The following is a 26,904-nucleotide window of genomic DNA, read 5'->3' as shown; positions in this document are numbered from 1 at the left end:
GGTTTTCAAGGTCCACTTCTTCTAAGTTATCAAATAGTTTATGAAAATAAAGTTGCTCATAGCATTAGCTAATTGCCTTTTTAATGTCTGAAGAATCTATAGTGATATCCACTATTCTATTCCTGATACTGGTACTCTGTGTCTTCTTTTTATTTTTGTCAGTATTGCTAAAGGCTTACCAATTTTTTAAAAAAATTTTTTACTTATTTATGATAGTCACACAGAGAGAGAGAGAGAGGCAGAGACACAGGCAGAGGGAGAAGCAGGCTCCATGCACTGGGAGCCCGACGTGGGATTCGATCCCGGGTCCCCAGGATCGCGCCCTGAGCCAAAGGCAGGCGCCAAACCGCTGCGCCACCCAGGGACCCCCCAGGCTTACCAATTTTATTGACCATTTTTAAAATACAGAAAACCTAGCTTTAATTTTTGTTTTCATATTTTCAATGTCATTTATTTCTTCTGCTCTCATTTTTATGGTTTCCTTACTTCTGTATGCTTTGAGCTTATTTTGCTCTTTTTAAGATTTCTTCAAGTGAGAATTTAGTAGCCTCTTAGCCAGTGTCACTTGTAGGGGTGGGAGGAATTCTCCTGGCTAGGCCACCTGGTGTGCCTCTCCTGAGGAAGGGAGCCTCTGACCTTCACAGACAAGACTGCTTCCCAGGCTAGATTGGTGATGTGATTCCCCCTCCACAACTATACCTCCCCTTCATAGAAGGCAGGGAAAGCACACCTTTGGTGGCCACTGACTGTCAGTAGGGCTTCTAATCCTTCCCGTCAATTGTTCTGGGCTCACTTGATATTGTTGGCAGGACTCCTACTCAGTCTAGGAGAGGGATGAGCCTACCTGATCTGTCTTGTGCTGCTAGGTTAGAAGTCAATAAATATCAGGCCTGGGTCTCCTCCTTCTGTTGGGGGAGAGGGTTTTAAGACCCTGTTGTTGTGTTTTGCCAGTTTTGGGTCTTCCTCTTTCCACCTTCCAGAGTTCTTCTGATTGTCTCATGTTATTTCTGGGTTTTGTAGTCGTATTTAACAGGGAGAAGCAAGGAGAGACAAATCTATGCCATTTTGTTTGGATGAGAAGTCTCATTATGCACTTTCATGGAATGACTAAGTGGCTTATTAAAAATCAGAAAAAAAAAGTCTTAAAACTGTAGCTAGAACTTAGGTATTCCCACTCCTAGGCCAGTAGTCTTGACATCACATGGCCACTGCCTCATCACATGAAATGAAATTTTTTTATAGAAACAAAGTTAATGAGCTTCAAAAAAAGTTAATTAGGCTTGAAGACTAAAGTAACACATAGAGTAGAAGTAATTAAGTTAAAAGTCACACAATAAAAGGATGACAGAATATAGGAAATATAATGCTAGGACAAGAAACTTTAATTAGGGGCTCCTGGGTGGCTCAATCGGTTAAGCATCTGCCTTTGGCCCAGGTTATAGCCCTAGGGTCCTAGGATCAAGCCCTGCATCGCACCCTGCTTGGTGGGGAGTCTGCTTGTCCCTCTCCCTCTGTCCCTTCCCCTGGCTCGTACTTTCTCTCTCAAATAAATAAATTAAAACAAAGAAGAGACTTTAAAGATCCTTTTCATTAACTATTACTTGAAGTGTCAACATATATTAATATATTGATATATATATCAATTAATATACATTAAATGAAAAAACCAGTGAGAAGCTTTTTAAAAATTGAAGTATAATTGGGGGCGCCTGGGTGGCTCAGGTGGTTAAGCATCTGCCTTCAGCTCAGGTCATGATCCCAGGGTCCTGGGATCAAACCCAGCATCAGTTCCCTGCTCAGAGGGGAGTCTGCTTCTGCTTCTCCCTCTCCCTCTGCCCATTCCCCCACCACCTTGTTCATACTTGCTCTGTCACTCTCTCAAATAAATAAAATCTTTTAAAATAATGAAGTATAATTGATATAACATTATTAGTTTTAAGTATATGATGTAATGATTTTTGTATATATTGTAAAATGCTCACCACAGTAAGTACAGTTAATACCCATCATCATGCACAGTTACAAAATTATTTTTTCTTGTGATGAGAATTTTCAATTTTTTTTTTAAAGATTTTGTTTACTTATTTATGAGAGACACAGAGAAAGAAAGAGAGAGAGAGGCAGAGACATAGGCAGAGGGAAATGCAGGCTCTGTGCAGGAAGGCTGAGGCGGGACTCAATACAGGGACCCTGGGATCATACCCTGAGCCAAAGGCAGACACTCTACCGCTGAGCCACCCAGGTGTCCTGAGAGCTTTCAAAATCTACTCTTAGCTATTTTCAAATATGCAATACATTATTAACCATAGTAACATGCTATGCATAATATTTCCATGACTTGACTCATTTGCAACTAGAAATTTGTACGTTTTTACTTTCCTTCACCCATTTTACCTCCTTACCCCTGCTTCAGGCAACCATAAATCTGTTCTCCATATCCATGAGCTTGTTTTTTCTCCCCTTAAAGATTCCACATATATGGGGCACATAGGTGGCACAGCTGGTTAAGCATCTGACTCTTGGTTTTGGCTCAGGTCGCCATCTCAAGGTTGTGGGATTGATCCCCATGTTGGGCTCCACGCTCAGTACTGAGTCTAAGGATTTTCTCTTCCTCTCCCCTCTGCTCCCCCACCCCCACGCTCTCTCTCTAAAAATAAATCAATCTTAAAAAAAAGATTCCACATGTGAGATCATAAAGCATTTATCTTTTTCTATTTATTTCATTTAGCATAATACCCTCAATGTCCATCCATGTTGTTGCAAAAGATAGTATTTCATTTTTTTTTATGTCTGAATAATACTTCATTCTGTATATATACATTTTCTTTAACCATTCATCCACTGATGGACTCTTAGGTGTATACATATCCTCACTGTTGTAAATACTACTACAATAAACATGGGAGTGAATATATCTTTTTAAATTACTGTTTTCATTTTTTTTTTTTTTTGGATAAAAATCCAGAAGTGGAATTGCCAGATCATGTGGTGGTTCCATTATTACTTTTTTGAAGAACCTCTAAATTGTTTTCCATAGTGGATGCACCTATTTACAGTCCCAGCAACAGTGCACAAGGGGCTTGCTTTTCCCCACATTGTCACTAACACTTGTTCTTTCTTATCTTTTTGATAACAGCCATTCTAACATAGGTGAAGTGATATCTCATTGTGATTTTAATTTGTATTTCTCTGATATTAGTGATATGGAGCACCTTTCCATGTACCTGTTGGCTATTTGTCTGTCTTCTTTGAAAAAAATGTGTATTCAGATCTTCTGCCCAATTTTTTTTTTTTTTTTTTTATTTATGATAGTCACAGAGAGAGAGAGAGAGAGGCAGAGACATAGGCAGAGGGAGAAGCAGGCTCCATGCACCGGGAGCCCGACGTGGGATTCGATCCCGGGTCTCCAGGATCGCGCCCTGGGCCAAAGGCAGGCGCCAAACCACTGCGCCACCCAGGGATCCCCATTTTAATTTTTTTAACAAACTTTTTTGTTTTAAATCCATTTTTAAAAAAATTAATTTATTTATGATAGACACACACACACACAGAGAGAGAGAGAGAGAGAGAGAGAGAGAGAGAGAAGCAGAGACATAGGCAGAGGGAGAAGCAGGCTCCATGCCGGGAGCCCGATGTGGGACTTGATCCCGGGTCTCCAGGATCGCACCCTGGGCCAAAGGCAGGTGCCAAACCGCTGAGCCACCCAGGGATCCCTCTCTTCTGCCCATTTTAAATCAGATTTTTTGTTGTTGTTGTTATTGAGTTGTTACGAGTTCTTGATAATTTGGATATTAGCTCCGTATTAGGTATATGACTTGCAAACATTATCTTCCATTTTGTAGGTTGCTTTTTCATTTTGTTGATGGCTTCCTCTGTTGTACAGAAGCTTTTTAGTTTGATATAGTCTCACTTACTTATTTTTGCTTTTGCTACCTTTGCTTTTGGTGTCAACTCCAAAAAAATCACTGCCAAAACCAATGTCCAGGAGCTCACTACCTATTTTTTCCTCTAGGAGCTTCATGGTATCATCTTACATTCAAATCTTTAATCTATTTTGAATTTATTTTTGTGTATGGTGTAAGATAGTGCACCATTTCCATTCTTTTGCATGTAGCTGTCCAATTTCCCCAAAACCATTTATTGAAAAGATTTTCTTTTCCCCTTGGTATATTCTTGTCTCTGTTGTTGTAAATTAATTTGACCATTTATGTGTGAGTTTATTGCTAGGCACTCTATTTTGTTCCATTGATCTATGTGCCTCTTTTTGTGCCAGTACCATACTGTTTCGGTTCCTAAAGCTCTTTATATCTTGAAATCTGGGAATGTGGTATCTCTAGCTTTTTTCTTCTTTCTCAAATATACTTTGAGGGCATCTTTTGTGGTTCCATACAAATTTTAGGACTGTTTGTTCTATTTCTGTGAAAAATGTCACAGCAGATTTTATATGAATTGCACTCAATATATAAATTCCTTTAGATAGTATGGACATATTAACAATTTTAATTCTTCCAATCCAGGAAAATAGAGTGCAATTCCATTGACTTGTGTTTTCTTCAATTTCTTTCATTAATGTCTTAAAGTTTTCTGTGTACAATAAAAGCTATTTTAATGTCAAATATTTTGTTTCACTCTGAATTACAGTCATTATATTCTACAAAAAACTTCGTGGCCAATCACAACTTTAAAGTTCCCTTTTGGAAGGAAATTGGATTTTTTCAATTGTCATTGTACAGTGAGTGTAAACATTTATATACAGAGTGAGTGAATGGCTTCATTTTATGAATGAAGATCATGAACATGACTGTTTTTCCTACCCTGTGACTTCTCTGGTGGAGAAATTCTCTAGTTTCACTAAAACTGCCCTTGACTGCTGGGCTCCACATATGGCTATGTGTCCTGCAGGTGACTCTGCACACTACCACCAGGTACCCAGGCTGGCTTCTGCTTTCTGAGCCCTCATTCAGCCTGCTGTGAATAGTTTTCCATGTTTAGACCCAGATTCACAGCTTCTCTTTCTGTTCACAGGACTTCAAAATACCACCAAACTTCAAACAAAATCAATGTCTGAGGAATAACAAGTAATTTTGGAATATTTTACATGATGTAAGTAAATAGACTGAATTTAGCTTTGACAGCCCTTTGACAAGAAACACAGAAGAGATATTTATTAAACATTATCTTCTGCAGGCTCTTAGTTATGTTCCTATTCCTCACAGCTAAGGATTGCTCCTACATAGAGTAAATCAGATTGGGCTCTGAAAAGACTCCATATATGGCAATTAAACACAAGTATCTTTCTTTAAATATACCTCTTTCAAGGCTGGCTAAAGAACACACAAAACACAAGAATCCGAATACAAGATTCCAGTTTTCCTCTAATGGACACACTCATACAACTTACAATAATGAAAACGTTTATGATATGCAATATGCCAGGCTCAGAGAAGAACACAACATTTTCTGGGCTAAACAGGGGCATTTAGTAATGTTTTCATAGGGGGTTGCAAACCTAGCTCTTAAGCAAGAATTTCATATTGATAATCAAAATAAGCCCAACAGAGCTGTCAACTTATGTTGACAAAACTTCACTTACATCCTCCTTTTTTCCTTTGAAGAAATACACTATAATTTAGAAATAAGACACATGCCTTCCACTCTTGTACATTATCAAATAAACTGCCAAGAAAGAGCCAAACACTTTCAAAGGCATGTTTGCAGAAGAAATAAAGATAAGGAAGCCATAACGATAGCTTAATGGGTAAAGGATAAGAGTCACACTCAATTCTGCCAAAAGTAGACCTGTAGAGGTTCAGACACGCATCCAAGAATCAGCTCTGTCTGCCAACATATCAAATGCTCATACATACAACTGGCAAGAAGGCCCTGGGAGCTGCCCCTGAGCCTGTCACTGTTACTGGTGAGGAAAGACAGACAAGTTTCCAGATAGCTAAGACCATGGAGAACCTGTCCTTAAGCCAAAGCCAAGTATTCCTCCCTCAAGAGAACTTCCACTCTAAGGCCCAACACATTCTGTGAATAATCCATTTGCTGAAACATCCTGAAATAATTTTCCTTGATTAACTACAGCACAGAAGATTTAAGGATTTGACAATACAGTATTATTTTGCTCTGGCAAATAATGATGGCATCCTGATTTATAAATGGCTTTTCTCAAGATGAAAGGAAACTAGATATTGGACCCCCACCATATAGTGTGGCTGTTAACAGCTGTCCCAGTAAGTCATGCTGTACAGACAGGCAAGTCACTGAAGAATTAGGGAGTGTGGTAGAGCATTTGATTACCTTTAGGTTGTACTTCCATGAAAAATACCAAAATGTAGAAAAGACTATCCAAAATTAAATGTTTCCTTTGCTTTTTAAATGACAGCATCTTTTGAAAGTGTGAAAAACAAAACTGACAAAGAATAAAAGTATTAGATCACTTAATATTGAGAAATTTTAAAAATCTGAGGGGTTAAGTGTTTTCCATTTCCCAGGGAGCCCTCTTTAAGACCTAGCAGCCTATTATGATTTGATGTTACATCTCATTCTACTTCTCATCTGGAATGGTATTTGGCATGCACAAGATCAAGAAAATCCAAATTAATTTGGAGCCTTTGTAAAAATCCCTTGAGACTAAGATACTGTGAAATGTCACAAAAACAGAGCTGGGAATCACTCTCATGCACATGTTGTCTTTTTGATTCATTTATTATTTAGATCTGACCTACTTTCTAAAAGGATTTGAGGAGGTTGGAGATTTTCTCAGTATGGTGCCAAGCAGAAAAGGGGGTTTGATAAAAGCTTTTTGGCAATGGTGTTAAGAGTTATAAAATTTCTAAAGATGATACTGACAAAGATCCCTTACACTGGGAAAGAAAAACAAGAAATGTGCTTTGAATGGAGCCAAAACATTTACTCTAGACATAAGGAAAATCCTTCTGATTATAAAACTAATGTAAGAATGAAATAGATAAAAAAAAAAAAAAAAAGAATGAAATAGATTATATAAATATAAGCCTGTCCTAGCTAGTGAAAAAGCTGGCTAGTGAAAGCAAATGCCTCTGCCTGGACAGATCATTTCCTTTAAGACAAGAATAACCCTGATAGCTCCACATCAACATTAAAAGTGTCAGAAAGAGAGAGAAGAGAAAGCTGAGTGGAAGGTAGAACACATGCATACAGGATAAAGGGCATGGAGCCAAAGCCTGACTAGCCTCAGATTCTGACAGGCCTTGGCAAATGGCACACAGGCAGGGAAACTCCATGAATCTGTATGTAGGGCTGGTAAAGGGGATTCAGCTACCTCAGCAGCTTACCTGTTCTGGCCAAAACACTTATCTTAAAACATCAATGAACACTAATATGGTAGAGAAAGAGTGCACTTTCTAAAATTTAAATTGTGATGTCTATTTATCAAACACTGATTAAAAGACATAGGCCAAGACATTTTAAACCACTATTCTACAAGCTCTTTGGTTTATTTTAAAATCTGGTATCCCTCTCTACATATCAAGTCTAAAACTATTTACCGGCAACACCGCTTCCACAGTCCCTTCTAAGGTTGTAATCTTAGTATAGGATTCAGACATATGAAATGATCACTGAATTTTTTTGGGGAAATTAGGAAAATAAACCCAAGAACATCATAACTGATCATTACTTTTTTTTTTTTAAAGATTTTATTTATTTATTCATGAGAGACACAGAGAGAGAGGCAGAGACACAGGCAGAGGGAGAAGCAGGCTCCATGCAGGGAGCCTGACGTGGGACTCGATCCTGGGTCTCTAGGATCACGCCCCAGGCTGAAGGCGGCACTAAACCGCTGAGCCACCTGGGCTGCCCGACTGATCATTCCTAATTACAAACTTTCTATTCTTAAATAATGGACCACCCCAAATAAAACAGTGAGTCACACTAGGGTTTTTATGTGTGCTGCCAGGGTTTATTGCCACAACTGCCACACAGTACTTGCCACTCCTTTAGGCAGAGCCTCCCCTACATGTACACTGACTATGGGTATGCGTATGCCAAATGCTGGACCTACTCGACCCCTAGTAGTCTATGCATCCATGTCCCACACAGAAATGATCACTTTATAATGGGACTACAAAGGGTGGGAACAATGGTCCCTGGCCTCCATGGAGTCTTCTGGGCTCCCCAAAATCTACACATAAGGCTTCAGGAAATAGTTCAGATAGTAGTTCAGATAGTGCTCTAGAAAAAGGAGTTCTTCCTTTCTCTCCTAACTTCTTTCCTACGTATTTTTCTATCACTTTACTAAGATATCATCCAAACCAGGGCTATACGGCAAATGTCCATGAGAGTCTAAGAGACAAAGGGTGTGGTGGGACTACCACCAGTACTTGCAGGGATGCAGGTGCTGTGAGGCCCACAGCCGTTTGCTCACAAGAAGGAAAGCTAGAAATCCAGGTGTGTGTGTGTGTGTGTGTGTGTGTAAAATATCTGTATTTTAAAATGTTGGTAGCAAATGCTTATCCCATGCCTTCCTTTTAATTAAAAACAAAAATCAAAAACCCTGAGCAGACCTGGAAATAGTGACTTTCTAAGTAACTTAGATTTGCCTGGATCCTTCAGGGGACTGAACCCAAAGGGCTCAGTCTTGAAGTTTCTTCTGCCCACTCCAGAATGGCTTCAAATCTTCTTGGACTAGTGGTTACTCTATGTTTCAATTTTTACCTCCAAAGTGAACTTGTGTAAACAAGATGAAAACCTATTATACATACATATTAAGAATACATTTCTGTCACTTAGCTGTAAGTAACTGTTGTTTTCCTTTGCTAGTTCTCAAAAGAGAAAACATTCATCATTTAAAAGAGATAAATGGTGCATGCATTGTTAACTTTAAAATATTTATAAGGGGATCCCTGGGTGGTTCAGCAGTTTAGCACCTGCCTTCGGCCCAGGGTGTGATCCTGGAGACCCAGGATTGAGTCCCACATCAGGCTCCCTGCATGGAGCCTGCTTCTCCCTCTGCCTGTGTCTCTGCCTCTCTCTCTCTCTGTGTCTGTCACGAATAAATAAATAAAATCTTAAAAAAAAAATTTATAACTAGGATAACACCAAACACACATAAAAAAATAAAACTGCTTTTTACCTGACAACTCTGGGGGGTGGGGGGGGGAGCCAGTACTTAATGAGATACATTGGGAAGAGACTGCTTCGGAAATTCTGAAATGTTCAGGACTAACAAACAAAGTTAGCCAGAAGGTACCTAGTAAAAGTTCCGCTAGAGGCTCTCCTAGAGCACTCAACAGAGGCCTACAACAGATAGAAAGCAATACAGACATTTGAAACATCTGACCTGACAGCATCACCAGGTCAGCCTGCAGTCCAAGTCACTCTATGTTTTCATGGTGTTTTTACCTCTTCACTCTACGAATGTGGCAACAGTGAGGCTCTTTCCTTATCTTTGTCCAGAAGGCCAGATTAATGCAGTTGCCACAGATCCTTTCTCCTTCACTGATAACAGAGTCACACCAACCACAGCAGTGAGGCTGCTGATGGTGGAAGACTGCCTGCCTTTCTTCAGGCTGGTCAAGAAGCACTGTGCTGAATTCAAAGATCATAGAGAATGGACTGTGGAGCTTTTAAAATTGTTTATAAATTCCTCTTTTAGTTTGGAGGTGGAAGTCACATTTTTTGACTTGACAAATTGTAAACTTCTCTTGCAAGGACATTTCCTGCACTGTGCTTTAAGTCTGAAGATTTGTGTAAATGCCAATAGCCACCTACCATCTCTACTGTTCTGAGTCTTGCCCTTGAACTGAGAAAGGGCAAGCAGAGACAAAAAAAAAAAGTACACACTACAGTATTTCTTCTACTAAAACTTTCCATTTGGCAGCTGAATTTTCAACACTTTGGAAATGAATCACCCTGCCTTTTCTAGTGATCTAATTTTAATTAAAAATGTTCTCTATCAAGAGACTGATGCCCGATATAAAGGAAAAGTTGTAAGTGAAGCGGAAACAAAGGGGTACTTCTCACAGGCTTTTAGAGGTAAGTTCTTAAAAATATTAAGTAGTAATAATATTTTTATTTTCAATTGCTTGTTATACTGATTGTTGTTAATCAGGTTATAGGGCAACATACTTTGTTCGTTTTTTCCAAAAGCACTTTAGAGTTATAGAAAACGTTTTAAAATTGAAAAGTGGCATTCAGTGGGAGATCTGTGCCTTAAGGTGCTGGATGGAGAAAACATAAAAATTGCCTAGTTTCTTTCAGTAAAAAAAATGCCAAGTCTACATGCACATAAAGTAAAATAATGTCACTTATTTTTTGGCTAAAACCATGATCACACACTGATCTAAGGAGGGAACAAAGGTGTGAGAAAAGAAAACTAGACTGTATACTCTTCTAATTAATGGATCAGTGTTGCTGCTAAAAATGATCAGGTAAAAACAAAAATGTAAATACCCCCACAGTCTCTCTGATGGATCAGATTTTCAATACTACTGGCTTAATCCTTCAAATTTACAGCTGATAGTTTTCTAATCATAGATCTTAAATCATTAATTCTTATCACTAATTAATAGAGCTGTTTTAGGAGTAAATATTCATAGCACTGGGATTAATAGAATAACATATTTCATTAAGAATCTTCATCCTTACTAGAAAGGTAGAGTTCTGACACTAAAAGTTCTAACATAATTTAATGACTTCTGCTTATTAATTCTCTAAGAAAATACAACAGAACTTCAGGGCTAAAAAAGATAACTAAAATGTACACAATAGTTTTATGAAAATGGTGTAGTACTTGGTTAACTACTTGGTAAATGACAGATTTTCAATAAGTATCAGTGAATAAAATCTATGTCTGAGTTAAATAATCAGCTTGTTTGTTTAAAAACAAAGTAAAAGACAATACTGAAATAGCTTTTGCAAAAGGAAATCATTAAATGTCAGAATTGATTTTATATAGAGCTTACTAGGACCACACATCTTTAATATTTTCAATTAACTAGGGGTTACGATATAGACTGCCTAGCTGTAACAAAGAGAAAAACCAATTTTGCTTGCTTTTACTTTTTTGTTGATTCATATACCAAATTTTGCATTAAAAAACTTGCTCATAACCCTTTAGAGAGGAAACCCTCTAAGTTCCCCTTCCTCTGTACTATCACTACTATGCCTCAATAAATTTTCCTTTGCTGCTCACCAAAAACCAAACAAAAACCCTTTACAGAATATTCTTGGGGCATTTCATAATTAAGTCATAAAGAGGGATCCCTGGGTGGCACAGCGGTTTGGCGCCTGCCTTTGGCCCAGGGCGCGATCCTGGAGACCCGGGATCGAATCCCACGTCGGGCTCCCAGTGCATGGAGCCTGCTTCTCCCTCTGCTTGTGTCTCTGCCTCTTTCTCTCTCTCTGTGTATCATAAATAAATAAAAATTAAAAAAAAATTAAGTCATAAAGAGGTACCCATAGAAATGGAAATCAAAGGGAAAGCACCTTCTAGAAGCATACTTAGTAAGGTTATGTTGCTTGTAGCAGGTGCTTGCCAAATGCTTGCTGAAGGAATGAACAGTGGATAATAGAAGCATGATCTCCTCACTGTACAAGAGTGTACAAGTGTCCTGTGATAATATCAGAAACGTATAGATCCTATATCTGCTTTTTCAGAGGCCAGTCTCTACCTGGAGAATAACCATTCTGGTAGTGTTCCTTGAATAGGACATTCCTCTTAGCATTTTCTTTAAACATGATGGGAAAGATTTTAAACTACTGACCCAACATTTTATTGTTTGCGAGTGTATTCAGATCTATTTATTCCCGAGTAAGTTTTGTTACACTTTTTTCTAGGGAACTGTATAATCTAAGTTTTAAATGTATAGGAAAAAGTCCTTCATAGCTATTTTTTTGCTTTCAAAAAATGTGTATTCCCTATAATTAGTGCAATATATAAAAAATAGATACATTATTCCTAATGTTGCCCATTATGCCCCTCTCCGTTTTGTTGCTGTCGGATCAATCAGGTTATAGAGTTTTTGTTGTTGATTTCATTCTGTTCTACTGCAATTTCTATGTTCTGTAGTTAATTGCTACTCATCTGCATTTTCCTTTGACTTAAACCAGATTTCTTTTTTTCTTAACTTCTTTGGCTGGGTAGCCTATACATGGTAATTGTTTTATATATATGGTAATTTTTATAAAATTCTAATATGTATTTGAAAAAATTCAAATTTTCAAATTGTTGGAAGCGGGGATCTTTATATGTCCCTTAGATCAACTTTAACTATTACTGTTTAAATATTTAATAATTGCTTTATTTGTCAATTACTGAGGTGACCTGTTAAAATCTCTCATGATGATTAGGTATTTTTAACATTTGATATATATTTCTAACATATACTAGGTACATACCAGTTTGGAATCATTTTATCTTCTAGGTAAATCAATCCTCTTACCATTATGTGGCAACTTTTACCCTGGTTTTCACCTGAAATCTATCATGTATGACTAACATAGCCTTAGCAGCCTTGTTTGATTAACAGCTGCTTGATACACTGCATTCTATCCCTTTACTTTTCAATCTTTCCAGGTTTTTCAGTTTTAAGTTTTTTGAAAACAGCATTATTCAAATTCTGTATCATCATCCAGTCCCAGAATCTTTTTAAACTGGCTTTTTACTTCACTCAACATCTTGTTCTAGTTTACTGACTTACTTATTTCGGCCATTTCACATTGGGCTTTCTATTTCCATGTGGTGTCCACTCACTTTTTTCCCCACCCTGATTTGTACTGACTTAGAAGACACCTTACATTTGTTTTGCAGTGGTTACCCTGAATCATTTGAACACACACTGTTTATTAAATCTATGGTTAATCAATTTATCTATTCTCACCCCAGTTATGGAATGCTCTAGGTCTAAAGAGCTTTTACCTGATGCTGTCGGTGTCTAATATTTTTGCTTCACCCTTTTTTTTAAAAAAAAGATTTTACTTATTTGTTCAAGAGAGAGACAGAGAGGCAGAGACATAGGCAGAGAGAGAAGCAGGCTCCCTGCGAGGAGCCCGATGTGGGACTTAATACCAGGACACTCAACCACTGAGCCACCCAGGTTTCCCTTTGCTTCACATTTAACACCTCTATTCAGACTAGTCATTTTGCTGTCTTATACAGTCCATGATTATTTTGATTTACCTCCTTTCTTTGCTCATTATAGATCGTAAACTTCATTTCTTTCTTCTGTGTTCAATTTTCTTCCCTTTCTTAAGTAGGCTCCACGCCCAGTGTGGAGCCCAATGCAGAATTTGAACTCACAGTCCTGAGATTGAGACTTGAGCCGAGATCAAGATCGTCAGCTACTTAACCTAACCGAATGAACCACCCAGACGCCCCACACTTTTCTTATTTCTGAACCAAATTAAATACAATTAAGAATTCAGTTGCATTAGGAGCATTTCAAGTGCTCAACAGCCTATGTGGCTAGTGGCTACCGTGTTGGACAGCACAGCTTTCCAAGCACCTACAGCAAGGGGCTGCTGGAGGCAAAAGCTCTGTTTTTGTTGAAAAATGTCTTTATTTTGTTCTTCTGGATTATTGAAGTATGGGTTGTTTTTTCCTCTGTACTCTGAAAACATTTTTCCTTTGTCTTGCAAACTCAGTAGCTGCAACTAAAAATGCTGTTAGTTTAACTGATGCCCCTTGTAAATAATCAATCTCAAGTAGCCTTTGGTTGCCTCTGTCACTTTGCATATTTCTACTTTTTATGTTTGGTGCCTTATTCTACTTCCTAAATCTGAGATTTTTGACTTTCAAATATTCTAGAAAATTCTTAGTTATAATCTCTTCAAGTACTGCCCTCTTAAATCTATTCTGTCATTCTGAAATTCTTCTCTGTTATGTGTTAGATTTTCCAATACTATCCTCTTGGTTAGATTTTCTATTTCCTTTCCTTTCTTGGATGCATTCTGGAAAACTCCCTCAGTGTCTCTTCCAGTTTCCCAATTCTCCTTTCTGTTGTTACAAATTAACTAGAGTCCAGATAAAGAGTTTATTTCAATAATTAAAATTTTAATTTCTAGAAACTTGACTTGGTTATTTTTCAAAGCTACCTGTCAGTTTTTTAATAATCTACAACTGACATTTACATCCATTAAAGTCTCTATCTGATCATTTCACTAAAGTTTTGTGGAAGGGTTGGCTAATCATGTTGTTTGTTATATTCTACCTTTCACTGATTGTGAATTATTTCCTTATATATTTAGTAATTTTGTGAATTATTTCCTTATATATTTAGTAATTTTGGACCATGAGGCTTGTCGATGAGATCCCCAGGCAATCTGGGTGTCTCTCAAGAAGGATTTTGCATTTGCTTTTGCCAGGTGTCCTAGAGTACTTACCAGCTGAGGATCAATTTTTATGTTAATTTTTTGGCCTGGATAAGAAATTACACCAAGTGAATGGTATAACCTGAACCCCAAATCTGTATTGGAGAAGGCTAATGGTTACAATTACTGAGGGGAGACTTTTTCCCTGTAACCCATAGACCACACCGAGACAGAAAGGTTTGCCTTGTCCTCCTCCTAGGTTGGTGGGCTGATATCTTCCTTTTTTTTTTTTAATAAAGATTTTATTTATTTATTCATGAGAGAGACACACACACACAGAGAGGCAGAGACACAGGCATAGGGAGAAGCAGGCTCCATGCAGGGAGCCCGACGTGGGACTCGATCCTGGGTCTCCAGGATCAGGCCCTGGGCTAAAGGTGGTGCTAAACCGCTGAGCCACCTGGGCTGCCCCGGGCTGATATCTTCCTAATTAAGTCATATATAGTTCATTAGAGGACCTGGCTGTTATGTATGTATGCATGTCCCAGCTCCACCTCTCCACCTGTGAGAGCTCAAGGCCTTGTCTCCTGACCCCATGTAACTGTCATGGGCTCCTTATATGGAGGAGAACTCCATACCTAAGAAATCCTAATAGCTGGCAGCCAGTTGGTTTATAAGCTTCTCACTTCAGCTTTCAGTTTTCACTCTGATGCTGGCCCACTGCAATGTCTCCTATTCTCTTTTTGGCTAAGCTATGCATTTAGTATTTTAAACAGCATTTCTAAATGTTTGTAGGATAAAGATTTCTTGTTATGACATTGTTGGACAGGAGCTGAAGGATATTTTCTTTGACATACATATGCCACAGAACTTCTAGAAGTTCAGAGTCTCCAAAGAATGATTTTATAATAAAGTTAATAGAATGGATTTTCCTTACAAATGAAAACAGAAGTTTAGTGGATTAGTAGCAATGCCTGTGTTTAAGCAATAAAAAACTGTTTCTTCAACTAATCAAAGATAAAATTAAAACTATCATCAGTTTTTTAGGGAGAGGTGTCCACAAATTAAACATCATTAAACTAATACGAAGTTTTAGCTGGGAGGGTACTATATGTTCCAGTACACTGATCAAAATGAACACCACAATCCACGAATCAGAACTGCTGCCGTTGAGAGTTTAAAAAATCTGTATGCTCTAAAATTCTAAAATTTGCCATTGAGTTTAAAAATCCGTATGCTCTAAAATTTCTCATTTTTATTATGTATATATTTTCAACTTATCACACCTCAGGCTATCTAGTAATGGCCCCTATAACATCTGAAGATAATATCTGTAAACACAGTCTCCAGACTGTCATGGTGCTAGCCAGAAGGGACGGGAAGAAGGGCACGATGGGCCTAGGTTATAAGAGAACCTGGATAATATTAAAATCCTTATGACTCTCTCACAATAAAGATATTTTGGCTTGGGTCCAAGATGGAGGCAAGTGTCTGTAATATTTTATATTTGTCAGTGCCTGATAAAATACCTTCATGTATATGATGCCCTTTTAAGATAAGTAGGTCAGATTAATGGTTTACGTGATTTATCCAAGGTTACAGCCTGAAAATGGCAAAGCCTAGAATAGAATTCTTTTCTGAAAATTAAACTGCATGCCAAAAGAGTGTTACCATGGCAAGCCCCCCTCAGGGACATCTATAGCTTTCGTATCTAGAAATCATTTATAAATTTTAAAAAAGAATAACTAAATGAGAGGCATAAAAATTGAACTCAAAGCTCCCGTAGTGCTTGTTTAATTCAGGTCTGGCACAGTACAAGGGTGTGTTTGAACATGGGTTCATGCTTTAGACTTCTGCTGTCCGATACAGAAGCCACTAGCCACGCATGGCTACTTCAACACAAACTGATTAAATTAACTTAAAAAAAAAAAAAAAAGAAAAAGAAAATTTCCTTGTTGCACTAGCTACACTTTGAGTGCTCAGCAGTCACATTTAGCTGGTGGTTGCTCTTTAGGGCAGGATGGATATAGAGCATTTCCATTATTGCAGAGTTGTACAGGACAGCCTCACTTCAGAATGTGGATAATGAAGTGATTTTATTATGGAAGCTGAGTAAAAGAATATGGATTTCGAAGACTTGAATGCTGCCTATGTCACTTATAAGCTTTGTGACTTTTTAAAAGAAATATTTTTTTATTTATTCATTCATGAGAGAGACAGAGAAAGAGAGGCAGAGGCACGGGTAGAGGGAGAAGCAGGCCCCACCCATGTAGGGAACCCGACGCGGGACTTGATACTGGGTCTCCAGGATCATGCCCTGAGCCAAAGGCGGCGCTGGACCACTGAGCCACCCGGGCTGCCCTCTTTGTGACTTTTTAAAAAAATATTTTATTTATTTATTCATGAGAGACACGGGGGGCGGGGGAGGGCAGAGACATAGGCAGAGGAAGAAGCAGGCTCCATGTAGGAAGCCCGATATGGGACTTGATCCTGGGACCCCAGGATCACACCCTGAGCCAAAGACAGATGCTCAAATGCTGAGCCGCCCAGGCGACGCATCCTTGTGACTCTTGAGCAAGTTCTTAACTTCTCTGGGACTCTTGTTTCCTCAATGTAAGTCAGAAATAGGGTGTTAGGAACCACACTTTTGCTTAATTAACTACAGAATCTGCAATCTTCCCAACCCCCATTGCAGTCTCCTGGCTGCTGAAAGGCTCTTTCTTGATCAGTATAGAAACATATATAGCTTCCAAAATATTCAACAGAATCATCAAATCTAAGACTCTGGCTAGTATAAGCATTTTCTCTGGAATATTTTACTTTTCCTTTTGGGGGTGGGAGAAATTATATACATAAAAACCAAAAAATCAAATCAAAACAATTTAGAACTGGAAAAATTATAGTTCAATTTCCTATTAACTAAAAATTGACTTGAGTGAAAGAAGCTGGATCTGAAGGGGCCATGAGTAAAATGGGTCAGATGTCTCAGCGGTATTTCTCACAAGAAAATGACAGAGCAGCTACAGAATCAGGTATAATTACCTGTATACACACTCAGACACTAATTAACTTTTTGTTTAAAGAACAAATCCCTTAACAACTCAACAGCTTGCAGACCTGACAGGACTATTTTCCACATTTAAGACTAGGCAGACAAAACATATACTCGAGAGAGGCCTTCACACTCCCAGAATCACTTTATGCTGTCACTTCTCCCCAATACAGCTGTTCCTTTAAATACCTTCCCCAAGCTCCTCTTGTAGACTGTTTCTAATATGCCCACAGTGTTGTACTTGACCTTTTCAGGCCTTTCTCTAGTCTGAAAACAAGCTGATGTGCTACTGAATTTCTAATTAGCAATACCAGAAACTGTATGGCCCCTTAGAAGATGATTCAGTGCCTCAATTAACCGGGGAACTGGACAACCTTGTTAAGTGAGTTTTCTGTTCAAGAAAACTTTTATTTTCACTTCTTATTGAAAATCTTTCTAAAATAAAATGTGTTAATGTACCTTTCTGCTCAAGAATATTCTAATTAACATAATAAACACTCCTGATGGTTTCAGGTTTTATGACAACAAATTAATCTATGATAGTAGAGTGGAGTTAAAGTAACAGAAAATTGACTTTTTAATGCTGACCCCCTATTAACATTCGCGATATTTGCTAGATTCTTACAAAATGAAACCTAATATTAGCTTATTTTCTTATAATTTGCCTTCATTTCTTCCACACATGGACTATAGAAATATTTCCAGATAACTGAGGCTCTGATTACTTAAGTTTTGATTAGTCATGATTTATTTTATTTTTAAAAAATATATTAAAAAGAGAGAAAGCATGAGCGAGGGGAAGGGAAGAGGGAGAGACAGACTCCCTGCTGAGCAGGGAGCCAGACATGGGGATTGCTCCCAGACCTTGGGATCATGACCTGAACCAAAGGCAGACACTTAACTGACTAACCCAAGCGTCCTGATTAGTCATGATTTAATTATATTTATGTTATGTTGCACTTTTAACTACACAGGAACGTTTGCTTGTGTAAGAAATACTATGATTCATATCAGGCTTATACTAAATAATTGAATCCATAAGTCTGATAATTTTCCTGACTACCTTTTACAAATTTTTTTTTAAAGATTTTATTTATTTATTAGAGAGAGAGAGAGAGAGAGGACAAGCAGGGGGAGTAGCAGAGGGAGAGGGAGAAGCAGGCTCCCCAAAGAGCACAGAGCCTAATGTGGGGCTCGATCCCAGGACTCTGGGATCATGACCTGACTGGAGGCAGATGCTTAACCAACTGAGCCACCCAGGTGCCCTCCTGACTACTTTAATAATCAAACCTTTCTTAGAAGCAATAGCTAGATTAGGTTTCCAGGTAGTAAAGAGTAGAATTAAGCCACTGTCCCTTAAAAAAAAATATGGATCTGTGTTCCAATGCAGAATTTCCCCTTTAACAGAATGTTCAGCACAAAGAAAACTGCCATCTGAAGTAATTCTATTGTTAACATTAATTTAAATAAGTCCATCTGAACTTAAGGTATTAAAAAGCATTTCCAATATGGTGCCAGAAGTTAAAATCTCAGAGAATTATCTGGACAAACAGTTCACTGAAAAATCAAGAGACTATTTTACTTAGATATTTAAAATGTGAAAAAATTAAAATTAAAAAAAAAAAGTGAGCTGTAGGGAAGAATTTGGGACTTCCGGCTCTGAAATAGGCCTGACCATTCCTCATTCAGGGAACTAAAAGATGCAGAATTTCCAGAGCTTCTTATACTTCATACCAAAGACATTCCTCTGGTACTAGTTACCTTGTAGTCAAGTGAAATCCAAACAGTAACTTTTCCTTTTTTTATTTTTTGTAGTCACTGTTCCTTTTTTTTTTTCTTTTTTTAATTTTATTTTTATTTATTCATGAGAGACAGAGAGAGAGAGAGAGAGAGAGGCAGAGACCTAGGCAGAGGGAGAAGCAAGCTCCATACAGGGAGCCTGATGTGGGACTTGATCCTGGGGCTCCAGGATCACGCCCTGAGCCAAAGGTAGGGGCTAAACCGCTGAGCCATCCAGGTGTCCCTCACTTTTCCTTTTTAAGTGAGAAGTAACATTTCTCCAGCTATCTCCATGGATGATAGTTACAGTCACTCTACTACTATAACCAGCTCCGACCTACCCACAGTCAGTGTCAGTCTCTCTTCTGTCTCAAACACTCATACCTTCAACACCCATGCTGAAATACAGGACCTGAGGATACTTTTTTTGTATCTTAACTTCTTGAAAGGGCCATTCTAACTTTGTGGACTGTATGCAACCCTTCTCAAAAGTCTGTAAAATGCCTGAAAGGACCCTGGAATAGGGAACAGAAAAAAGGGTCATCATCCTCACTCTCCAACTGGAGAGCTGCCACTCACCTCTGAGTCTCAGCTCACCTAACTGCTTGTCTCGTCCCACACAGGTTATTGTATTAACATTAAAGTACAATAGCTCTTGGCCCAGAACTTGTTCACAGTAGATACTCAATAAACACATTGAAAAATATCACTACAAGGGCAAAGATAGTACTTTCTTTGTGGATAGAAATATCAGTCCCCATCCTGTCTCTCTCAAACTAAGTTCTGTTGCTCAAGGGCATGGGTAGCCAATAATTCAGTGTCACAACCAAAACAAAGGGTGAAACTTATTTTCATAAAACAAGCAACAGGAGTATAATATAATGCTATTATATGGAAGAGTATATTTAACTACAACAATACAAAAAGTTACCGTATATAAGAGTGTTTCAATTTTAGAAGCCCAATTTAAAAGGTCTATAAAAGTAAAGTCTTAGTAAAAATCTCTTTTATATCCCTAAGAGTATAGATTATTTTTTTATTGTACTTGAAACTCCAGCAATAATGTGATGATAGAAGCTATAGTCATTCAATTTTAATTGTAAATATATGAATCATAATAAAACAGGCATACTTACAGCTTGCATTTCTATACAGAAGAAATGGTTCATGGAGCTGAAATTCCAAATCTTTATTCACTGGTTCAACCAGATTGTGCATATTCAGTCGATTCACAATGGTAAAACCATGGTAAGGTGAGGCTGACCTTAGATTTGACAGAAGAAAAAACCCTGTAATCACTGTTTAATTTGCAGAAATGTTAGCTACTTCTTTATTTCCATTTCAAAAAATAACTACATTAAATATTGTTGACACTTAAAATCTGTAAACAAAAAATTCAAGTGAGATCATATCCCTTCTCTTTTCAGACATTTCCAAGGACTTAGTCCCCCAGAGTAAAGGCCAATGCCCTTACTAAGGCCACTAAAGCTTTGGCTGATAGGTGCTCTCTTTGCCTTCACCTCCTCTGCCTCTTCCCTTGCTTCTGCTCTAACCACACTGAGCTTGTCACTCTCTCGCTTCTACCTAAAGACCTCTGTCCGGACCACTTGCCCAGAATCTAGTTATCTTACCCCTCCACATGCTTTTCTTCAAATGTGACTTTTTCAAAGACACTTACCACAGAATTACTCTTTCTCAGGATCCCAGTCTGCTCTCAAGTTCAATACCTCCAACTCTCCTCTTTTTTTCTATACCACTTACTTATTTCTCATATTTATTGTCTTTCTCCCCTAAAATGTAAACTCCATGCAAACACGTTTTGTCTTATTTTTTCCAGATATATCCTAAGACAGACACGTACTAGATGTTTAATAAACACTTGTGTTCAACAAAAATATCACTTATTTTAAACACAGTATAGACTTGGTTTTAATAATAACTGTCCACTATACTTATGATTTTTTTTCTTACACCAAATAGGTCTTCCCATAGTTCTCCTGAGTTAAATAGAAAATGCCTTGAATTCTACGATAACAAACATCTTTGGTTCTCATATCAGTGATTCAGTACATGATCCTCTAGACACTCTTCAAACATATATAATACTTCATAGTTTATCAATCATTTCTCTGTGTACATGGGGGAGATTTTAGAATCCTACACTACAGATTAGGAAATAAACTCAGAATGATTAAGGCCTTTGCCCAAAGTCACACAAATACTGTGACCAGAATGCAGCTTTAGGTTTTCTGACTCCAAATCCAGGCTTCTTCTACAGTAAGGTCTCTGCAAAACAATATTCTTACATTGTAGCACACCTTTATCCAAGGTACATAAATGTTCTCATATTTCCCCAAATTTTTTATTAAGATCAATACTCTATAAGCCTCCATGAATTTAATTAAGTCAAATAATTTATTCTACTAAATTTTGTATTTTCTACAACCAGTGGATCTGTACCATACTGTTACAATGAGGGCAGGAAAGTACTTTCCAAATAACAAAGATACCAAGATTCTAACAACAACTGATGAGTTTCTAGAGATTTATAGAGGTAATAAAAAATAATAAAGTAGGTGAAGGGTAAAGGCCACCACTCCCCCATTTTTTAAAGGAGAAAGATGAAGGACAAGGAACAAAGTAGCAAAGAATGATGAGCTTCTATAGTTACTATGTAATATCTAAGCACTTACTTATAAAGGAAGGAAAAATCAGTGTGTTTAGATAAGATCTTAAATCTGTACACCAATATTTAGAGGAATATTTGACAAATTCTTGTTACCATCAATGGAAAAAGGTAATCCTTTAAAAATAACTCAATAAAAAAAATGTGGGGAGGAACAGATATCAGTAATAATTTCTGCTGAATCCCTAAATATTAGGAACCATGGGGAGGAACCAGTTGTAGTCAGAGCAAGCCCTAAGGGAGATCCAGGAAAACAAGGAATTCCATGACTATCCTTTACCGTGAGTTACAGTTAGGACACAAAAGTTGCTTAATAAAACAAAGGGTTCAATTTGCAAACCAATCACGTTTTAGATAATCAACTTGCAGGAAAGTTGAAAATAAAAAATGTGCAATTGTATAGTCTAGGCTTCCTAATGGATTCTCAAACTAAGATGACACATTACTAAAGACACTGTACACAGTCCAGAACTTTCTTGGCAGGGAGGGGGTCAGAAAAGGGACAGAACCAGAATTGTAAGAAGATGACTCATTTAGTAACTACATATAATAGACTGACCTTTCAACTACATTATTTTATAGGTAGTTTATGAATTATATTTTTCTTTCTTTACATATGTTTAGTACAGGGGAAGAAGGCATCTGTTTTAGACTCACTCATTACTAGAAAATGTTTTCTATTTTGAGATAGCTTTGCTAGGTTCCTAAATTCTAGCTCTGTTTATTCTGAATCACAGGAAAGCCCAAAGAAGGGACATAATTTGGTTAAGATTTCCCAGCTAGAAATGGATGAAGAGGGTCTAGGAGGAAGGTTGCAAAGACAACAAGGCTGAACCAAAAATACATATGTAGCATTTTTTAAAAAAAGCTTACCTTCGATATACAAATAAGGTCCCTTCTATATCAGTCTTCTCCTATAACAGACAATGAGGTCATTAGTTTTTCCCCTCATAATCCAACCCCAAATGATCCTAATGGAGAAGAAATACTTCATATTTAGGATGAACTTAACTTATTTTAAAATTAGTTCCTTTAGAACAGGTCAAGTAAGTCTCTTACTCTACAAACTAGTGTTACCAGTTTCTTTTGTAACCTTTCTGTGCTCTTGATGTATACTAATGTATCCACAATGTTCAATCTGCAACATGTCTGTTGTCTGTAGCATTTTTCTTTTTTAAATTTTAGGGTGAAAAATCTTAGAATTAGCCCCCCCCCTTCTAAATATTATTTGAGAGAGTGCAAGTGTGCATGTGCACATGGGGTGGGGCAGAGGGAGAAAATCTCAAGCAGACTCTCACAATCCTGAGGTCATGACCAGAGCCTAAACTAAGAGTTGGATGCTTAAGCGAGACACCCAGGCACCCCACTTTCCCTTTCTGAAGCTAAAATGTCTTCCTCCGATTTTTAAATTTTAAAGCCAAGCTTCTGTATACTGCAATTCCTTCACTTTTAAAGTTTATCAAAGTTATTAGGGAAGGAAAAAAAAGAAAACATTATATCCTAGGATACTTTGCTTCATCATTGGACGATTTGGGTATATTTTGATGAATAGCAAATTTTGTGGTTTGTTAAGAAATACTGTCGAACACAATTTTTTATTCTTAAACCTTTGTTGAAGAATCATGAAACCTGAAGCTATACTCTGCCTTAAGGTAATTATTATAAAATGTATAACTAAAACATTTTAAGAATAAGAAACATCTTGATTAAAAGTACAACTCATTATCTTTCATTCGCTGTGACAAGTGTATTTAGGTGTTAGACACAATGTTTTTAAAAAAACCCAAATAACTATATTAGTGGCAGTTCACAGCTTAGGTAGAAGTGATGTATTTTAATGCAATCCACAAACTGTTAGAAAACTTTAAATGCTAGTCATATCAAATTGGGTTTGTTGGGATAAAAACATTTAAAAAATATTTAACATGCTGAGAGTATTGCCCTATCATAAACATCATCATAAAAACTTTTCCTTCCTAAGGATTCACAGGCTTTTTCTTGCCTTTCAAATGTTAAATTATTAAAAAAGAAATTGGCAATCTACGGTCTCACAGTGAAAGAAAACTTGCTCAAACAACACTGTGCAAAGTTACAACTCACTGTAAAATAAAAATACAAAAGATTTTGGTTATGCTCTATGGGCCATTAACCAAACGAACAGCTTCTTTTTCAATCCAGATAGATATAATTTGTATTTCATATTTAAAGCAGGACTCTACAATCAGAATTCTACAATTCTGAAAGTCTGTGAAAAACTAGAAATATGAGTGTTAGTCATAAGTTCCTGCCCCCAAGTCTTCATCATTTGTCTGCAATTCACATCTCACAAATTTATATGCAGACCAAATAAAGAAAAATGATTCAGAACAATTCAAACTAAGGCAATGTCTAAAACAGCTACACTAAAAAAAAAAAAAAAAAAAAAAAGCAAAAAAACTTAAAAATAAGAATAAAAATCTGTAAGTTTGCTCTTTGTGGTTTTCCATACCTCTTCTTCCAGGAGGGGAAAGAAAGAAGATAAGGTAAAAAAGCAAGAGGATCCTGAAAGCTCTCTTCATCTGAGTTAAGTGTTTATAAACGTCAAATGATTTTCATACAATTACTGTTTAAATATAGCCTATGAGTCTGTTTTATACCGTAAAGGGCACATTACGATAATCTTTCAGGGTTTTGTTAGTAGTATTTCATTTTTCACTGAAATGTGAATGTGACTTGTTTATGAAATCAATCCAACAGACGTTGACAGATCATCTGCCAAAAGTAAAGCCTAAAGGAGTAAAGCATGGAGGGTCAATTGCTAGAAAACTGGAAATTATGTTACTTTTATTTTTATTATTATTATTTTTTAAAATAGTTTTTTTTTTTTTTTTAAAGATTTTGTTCATTTATTCATGAGAGACATAGAGAGAGAGAGGCAGAGACACAGGCAGAGGGAGAAGCAGGCTCCATGCAGGGAGCTCGACGCGGGACTCGATCCCGGGTCACCAGGGTCACGCCCTGACCTGAAGGCGGCGCTAAACCGCTGAGCCACCCGGGCTGCCCCTATTATTATTATTTTTAAATATTTTATTTATTTATTCATGAGAGACAGAGGCAGAGGGAGAAGCAGGCTCCATGCAGGGAGCCCGACAGGGGACTCGATCCTGGGTCACCAGGGTCATGCCCTGGGCTGCAGGCAGATGCTCAACCGCTGAGCCACCCGGGCGTCCCGAAAACTGGAAATCACGTTACTTTTAAACGGGGCCCAACAAGTCAGACAACAGACCCAATGTAACTTTTCGGACCCCCTCCCGTGCAAAAAAAAAAAAAAAAAAAAAAAAAGGCAAGCAAAGCCAACAATTACTTAGTAGGAAGGGAGCATTCCGAGGCGACCTCACCAGCAGCACAGCTGGAACTAAAACGCATTTACAGGGTCTCTTTTCCAACGGCTTCAAAGAAATGCAATTAACACGGAAGCCCTTTTCCTTAAGTGCCTTGAAATCCCCCCCACCCAAAAAAAAAAAAAAAAAACCCTCTGTAAATAGACAGTACAGTTGGATAAAAGCCGGACTTACCCTCACCACCTCTCTTCCAAGAATGGAAACTAATTGGATTCGAAGCTTTATAAACCCAGATGACCTGGGCGAAGGGGGCTCTTATTTACGTGCCCGTCGGGGGGCGGGGGGGGGGGGTGGAGGACGCGTGTTTACTTTACGGATCACGCACAGGTAGTTTACCCAGGAGCCCGCACGGCCTCAGGCAGCGCCTTTCAGGTGTGTCTCCGACCCCCCGGTTCCCATCCTCCAGCACGTCTGCAAGGGAGGCAGCCCGCCCAGGTCGGACCGGACCGGACCGGACCCCAGCCCTCCCTCCCTCCTCTCGGCTCTTCCTCCCAGACGTCCTGGGCCTGCCTCCCTCGCCCCTCTCCGCACAGCCCCTGGAGGCCCTGGCGGCCCTGACACCCTCCAGCGGCCGGTCGGTCCGTCCCCCGCCCCCCCAACCCCCGCCTCCCCGAATCGCCCCCAACTCCGGAGAGTCCGCGCGGCCCCTTTAAGAGGCGGCGGCCGGGCGGACGACCTCGGAGGCCGCGCCGCACTCACCCACTGGTTGGCCTTGGGGCAGAAGGTGTACAGAGCGACCTGGCCCGTGAGGTCTGCGATGCTGGTGATGTAGGGGTCGTGCTGCTTCAGGGCCGCCAAGCTCATCTCCTGCCCAGCTCTACTCAGCGACTCCATCTTGAATTCCGGAGCCGAGCCCCTCCGGCGGGGGGCGGAGTCGCGGACAGGAAGGTGCCATCGAAGCAAAGTTCCCCCGGCTGCGTCAGCACCTTCCACTTCCGCTTCTTCGCAGGGCCTCGCGGAGGGGCGGTAGGTACGACGGCTATTGTGCTCCGCTACGTCCACAACCCCCGGATGCCGGGTTCCGGGGTTCCTGACGCCCGAGGCTCTTGGGGTGGCGTTGGGGGCAGGCGAGGGCAGGCGAGGGGGAGGGGGCGCAGGTTCTCCCTGCCTTTGGGGTAAAATGTCCTGACAGCGGGATCGGAGGCTGTCCGGGAGCTTTCTCCAGCTCTGGCTGTGTGTGGGCTCCACCATCGTGGGGACAGCATGGAGAAGGGAGGGAGGGGGAGAGGCAGGACCCCAAAAGTCACCCCAGATCGTCCATCTCACTACATCACAGCCGTCAACAATTTGGTGGGGTTTTTTTTCTTTTAATATTTTATTTAAATTCAGTTTGCCAACATATAACACCCAGTGCTCACCCCATCAAGTGCCCTCCTTAGTGCCTGTCACCCAGTCACCCCAATCCCCTCCCCCTTCCCTTTCTACAACCCTTGGTTTGTTTCCCAGAGCCAGGCATCTTTCATGGTTTGTCTTCCTCTCTAAAGCAAGTGCTGGGTGGAGACATCCCTAGCTCAGAGTTGCACACTAGCCAGGGTAATCTGGTAGGGGAATCCAGAGACTCCTTCCTTCCCCCCAGAGTCCTTTCCTCTGTACAATGGCTACCTTCCTTCATCCTTGAGAATGAGTCTCAACTCCCCTCCAGCTACTTTCAATCCAATATTTAAAAATCTGTACCCTAGTTTAAAAAGATTATGCATTTTTTGCATAGGTAA

The 26,904-nt window shown here is 38.9% G+C and overlaps 1 protein-coding gene across 2 annotated transcripts in view; it reads right to left on the bottom strand.

The window, feature by feature from the left end:
• Positions 1-26,107, bottom strand: part of DCP1A (decapping mRNA 1A) — a 64,333-nt gene extending 38,226 nt beyond the window's left edge. The window contains exons 1-3 of one of the 2 annotated variants that reach the window (XM_025456177.3): positions 25,892-26,107; positions 22,686-22,726; positions 20,263-20,390 (exon numbers count right to left, since the gene is read on the bottom strand). In XM_025456177.3, coding sequence (XP_025311962.1) covers positions 20,263-20,390; positions 22,686-22,726; positions 25,892-26,026 — 304 coding nt within the window. In that variant the 5' untranslated portion in view covers positions 26,027-26,107. The remainder of the gene's footprint in view (positions 1-20,262; positions 20,391-22,685; positions 22,727-25,891) is intronic. The other variant, XM_025456176.3, reaches the window with a different exon arrangement.
• Between the last annotated feature and the right edge of the window lie 797 nt (positions 26,108-26,904).

Source organism: Canis lupus, chromosome 20, assembly GCF_003254725.2.
Source record: "Canis lupus dingo isolate Sandy chromosome 20, ASM325472v2, whole genome shotgun sequence".
Classification (NCBI taxonomy): Eukaryota; Metazoa; Chordata; class Mammalia; order Carnivora; family Canidae; genus Canis; species Canis lupus.
This window is presented reverse-complemented; position numbering and strand designations above follow the sequence as displayed.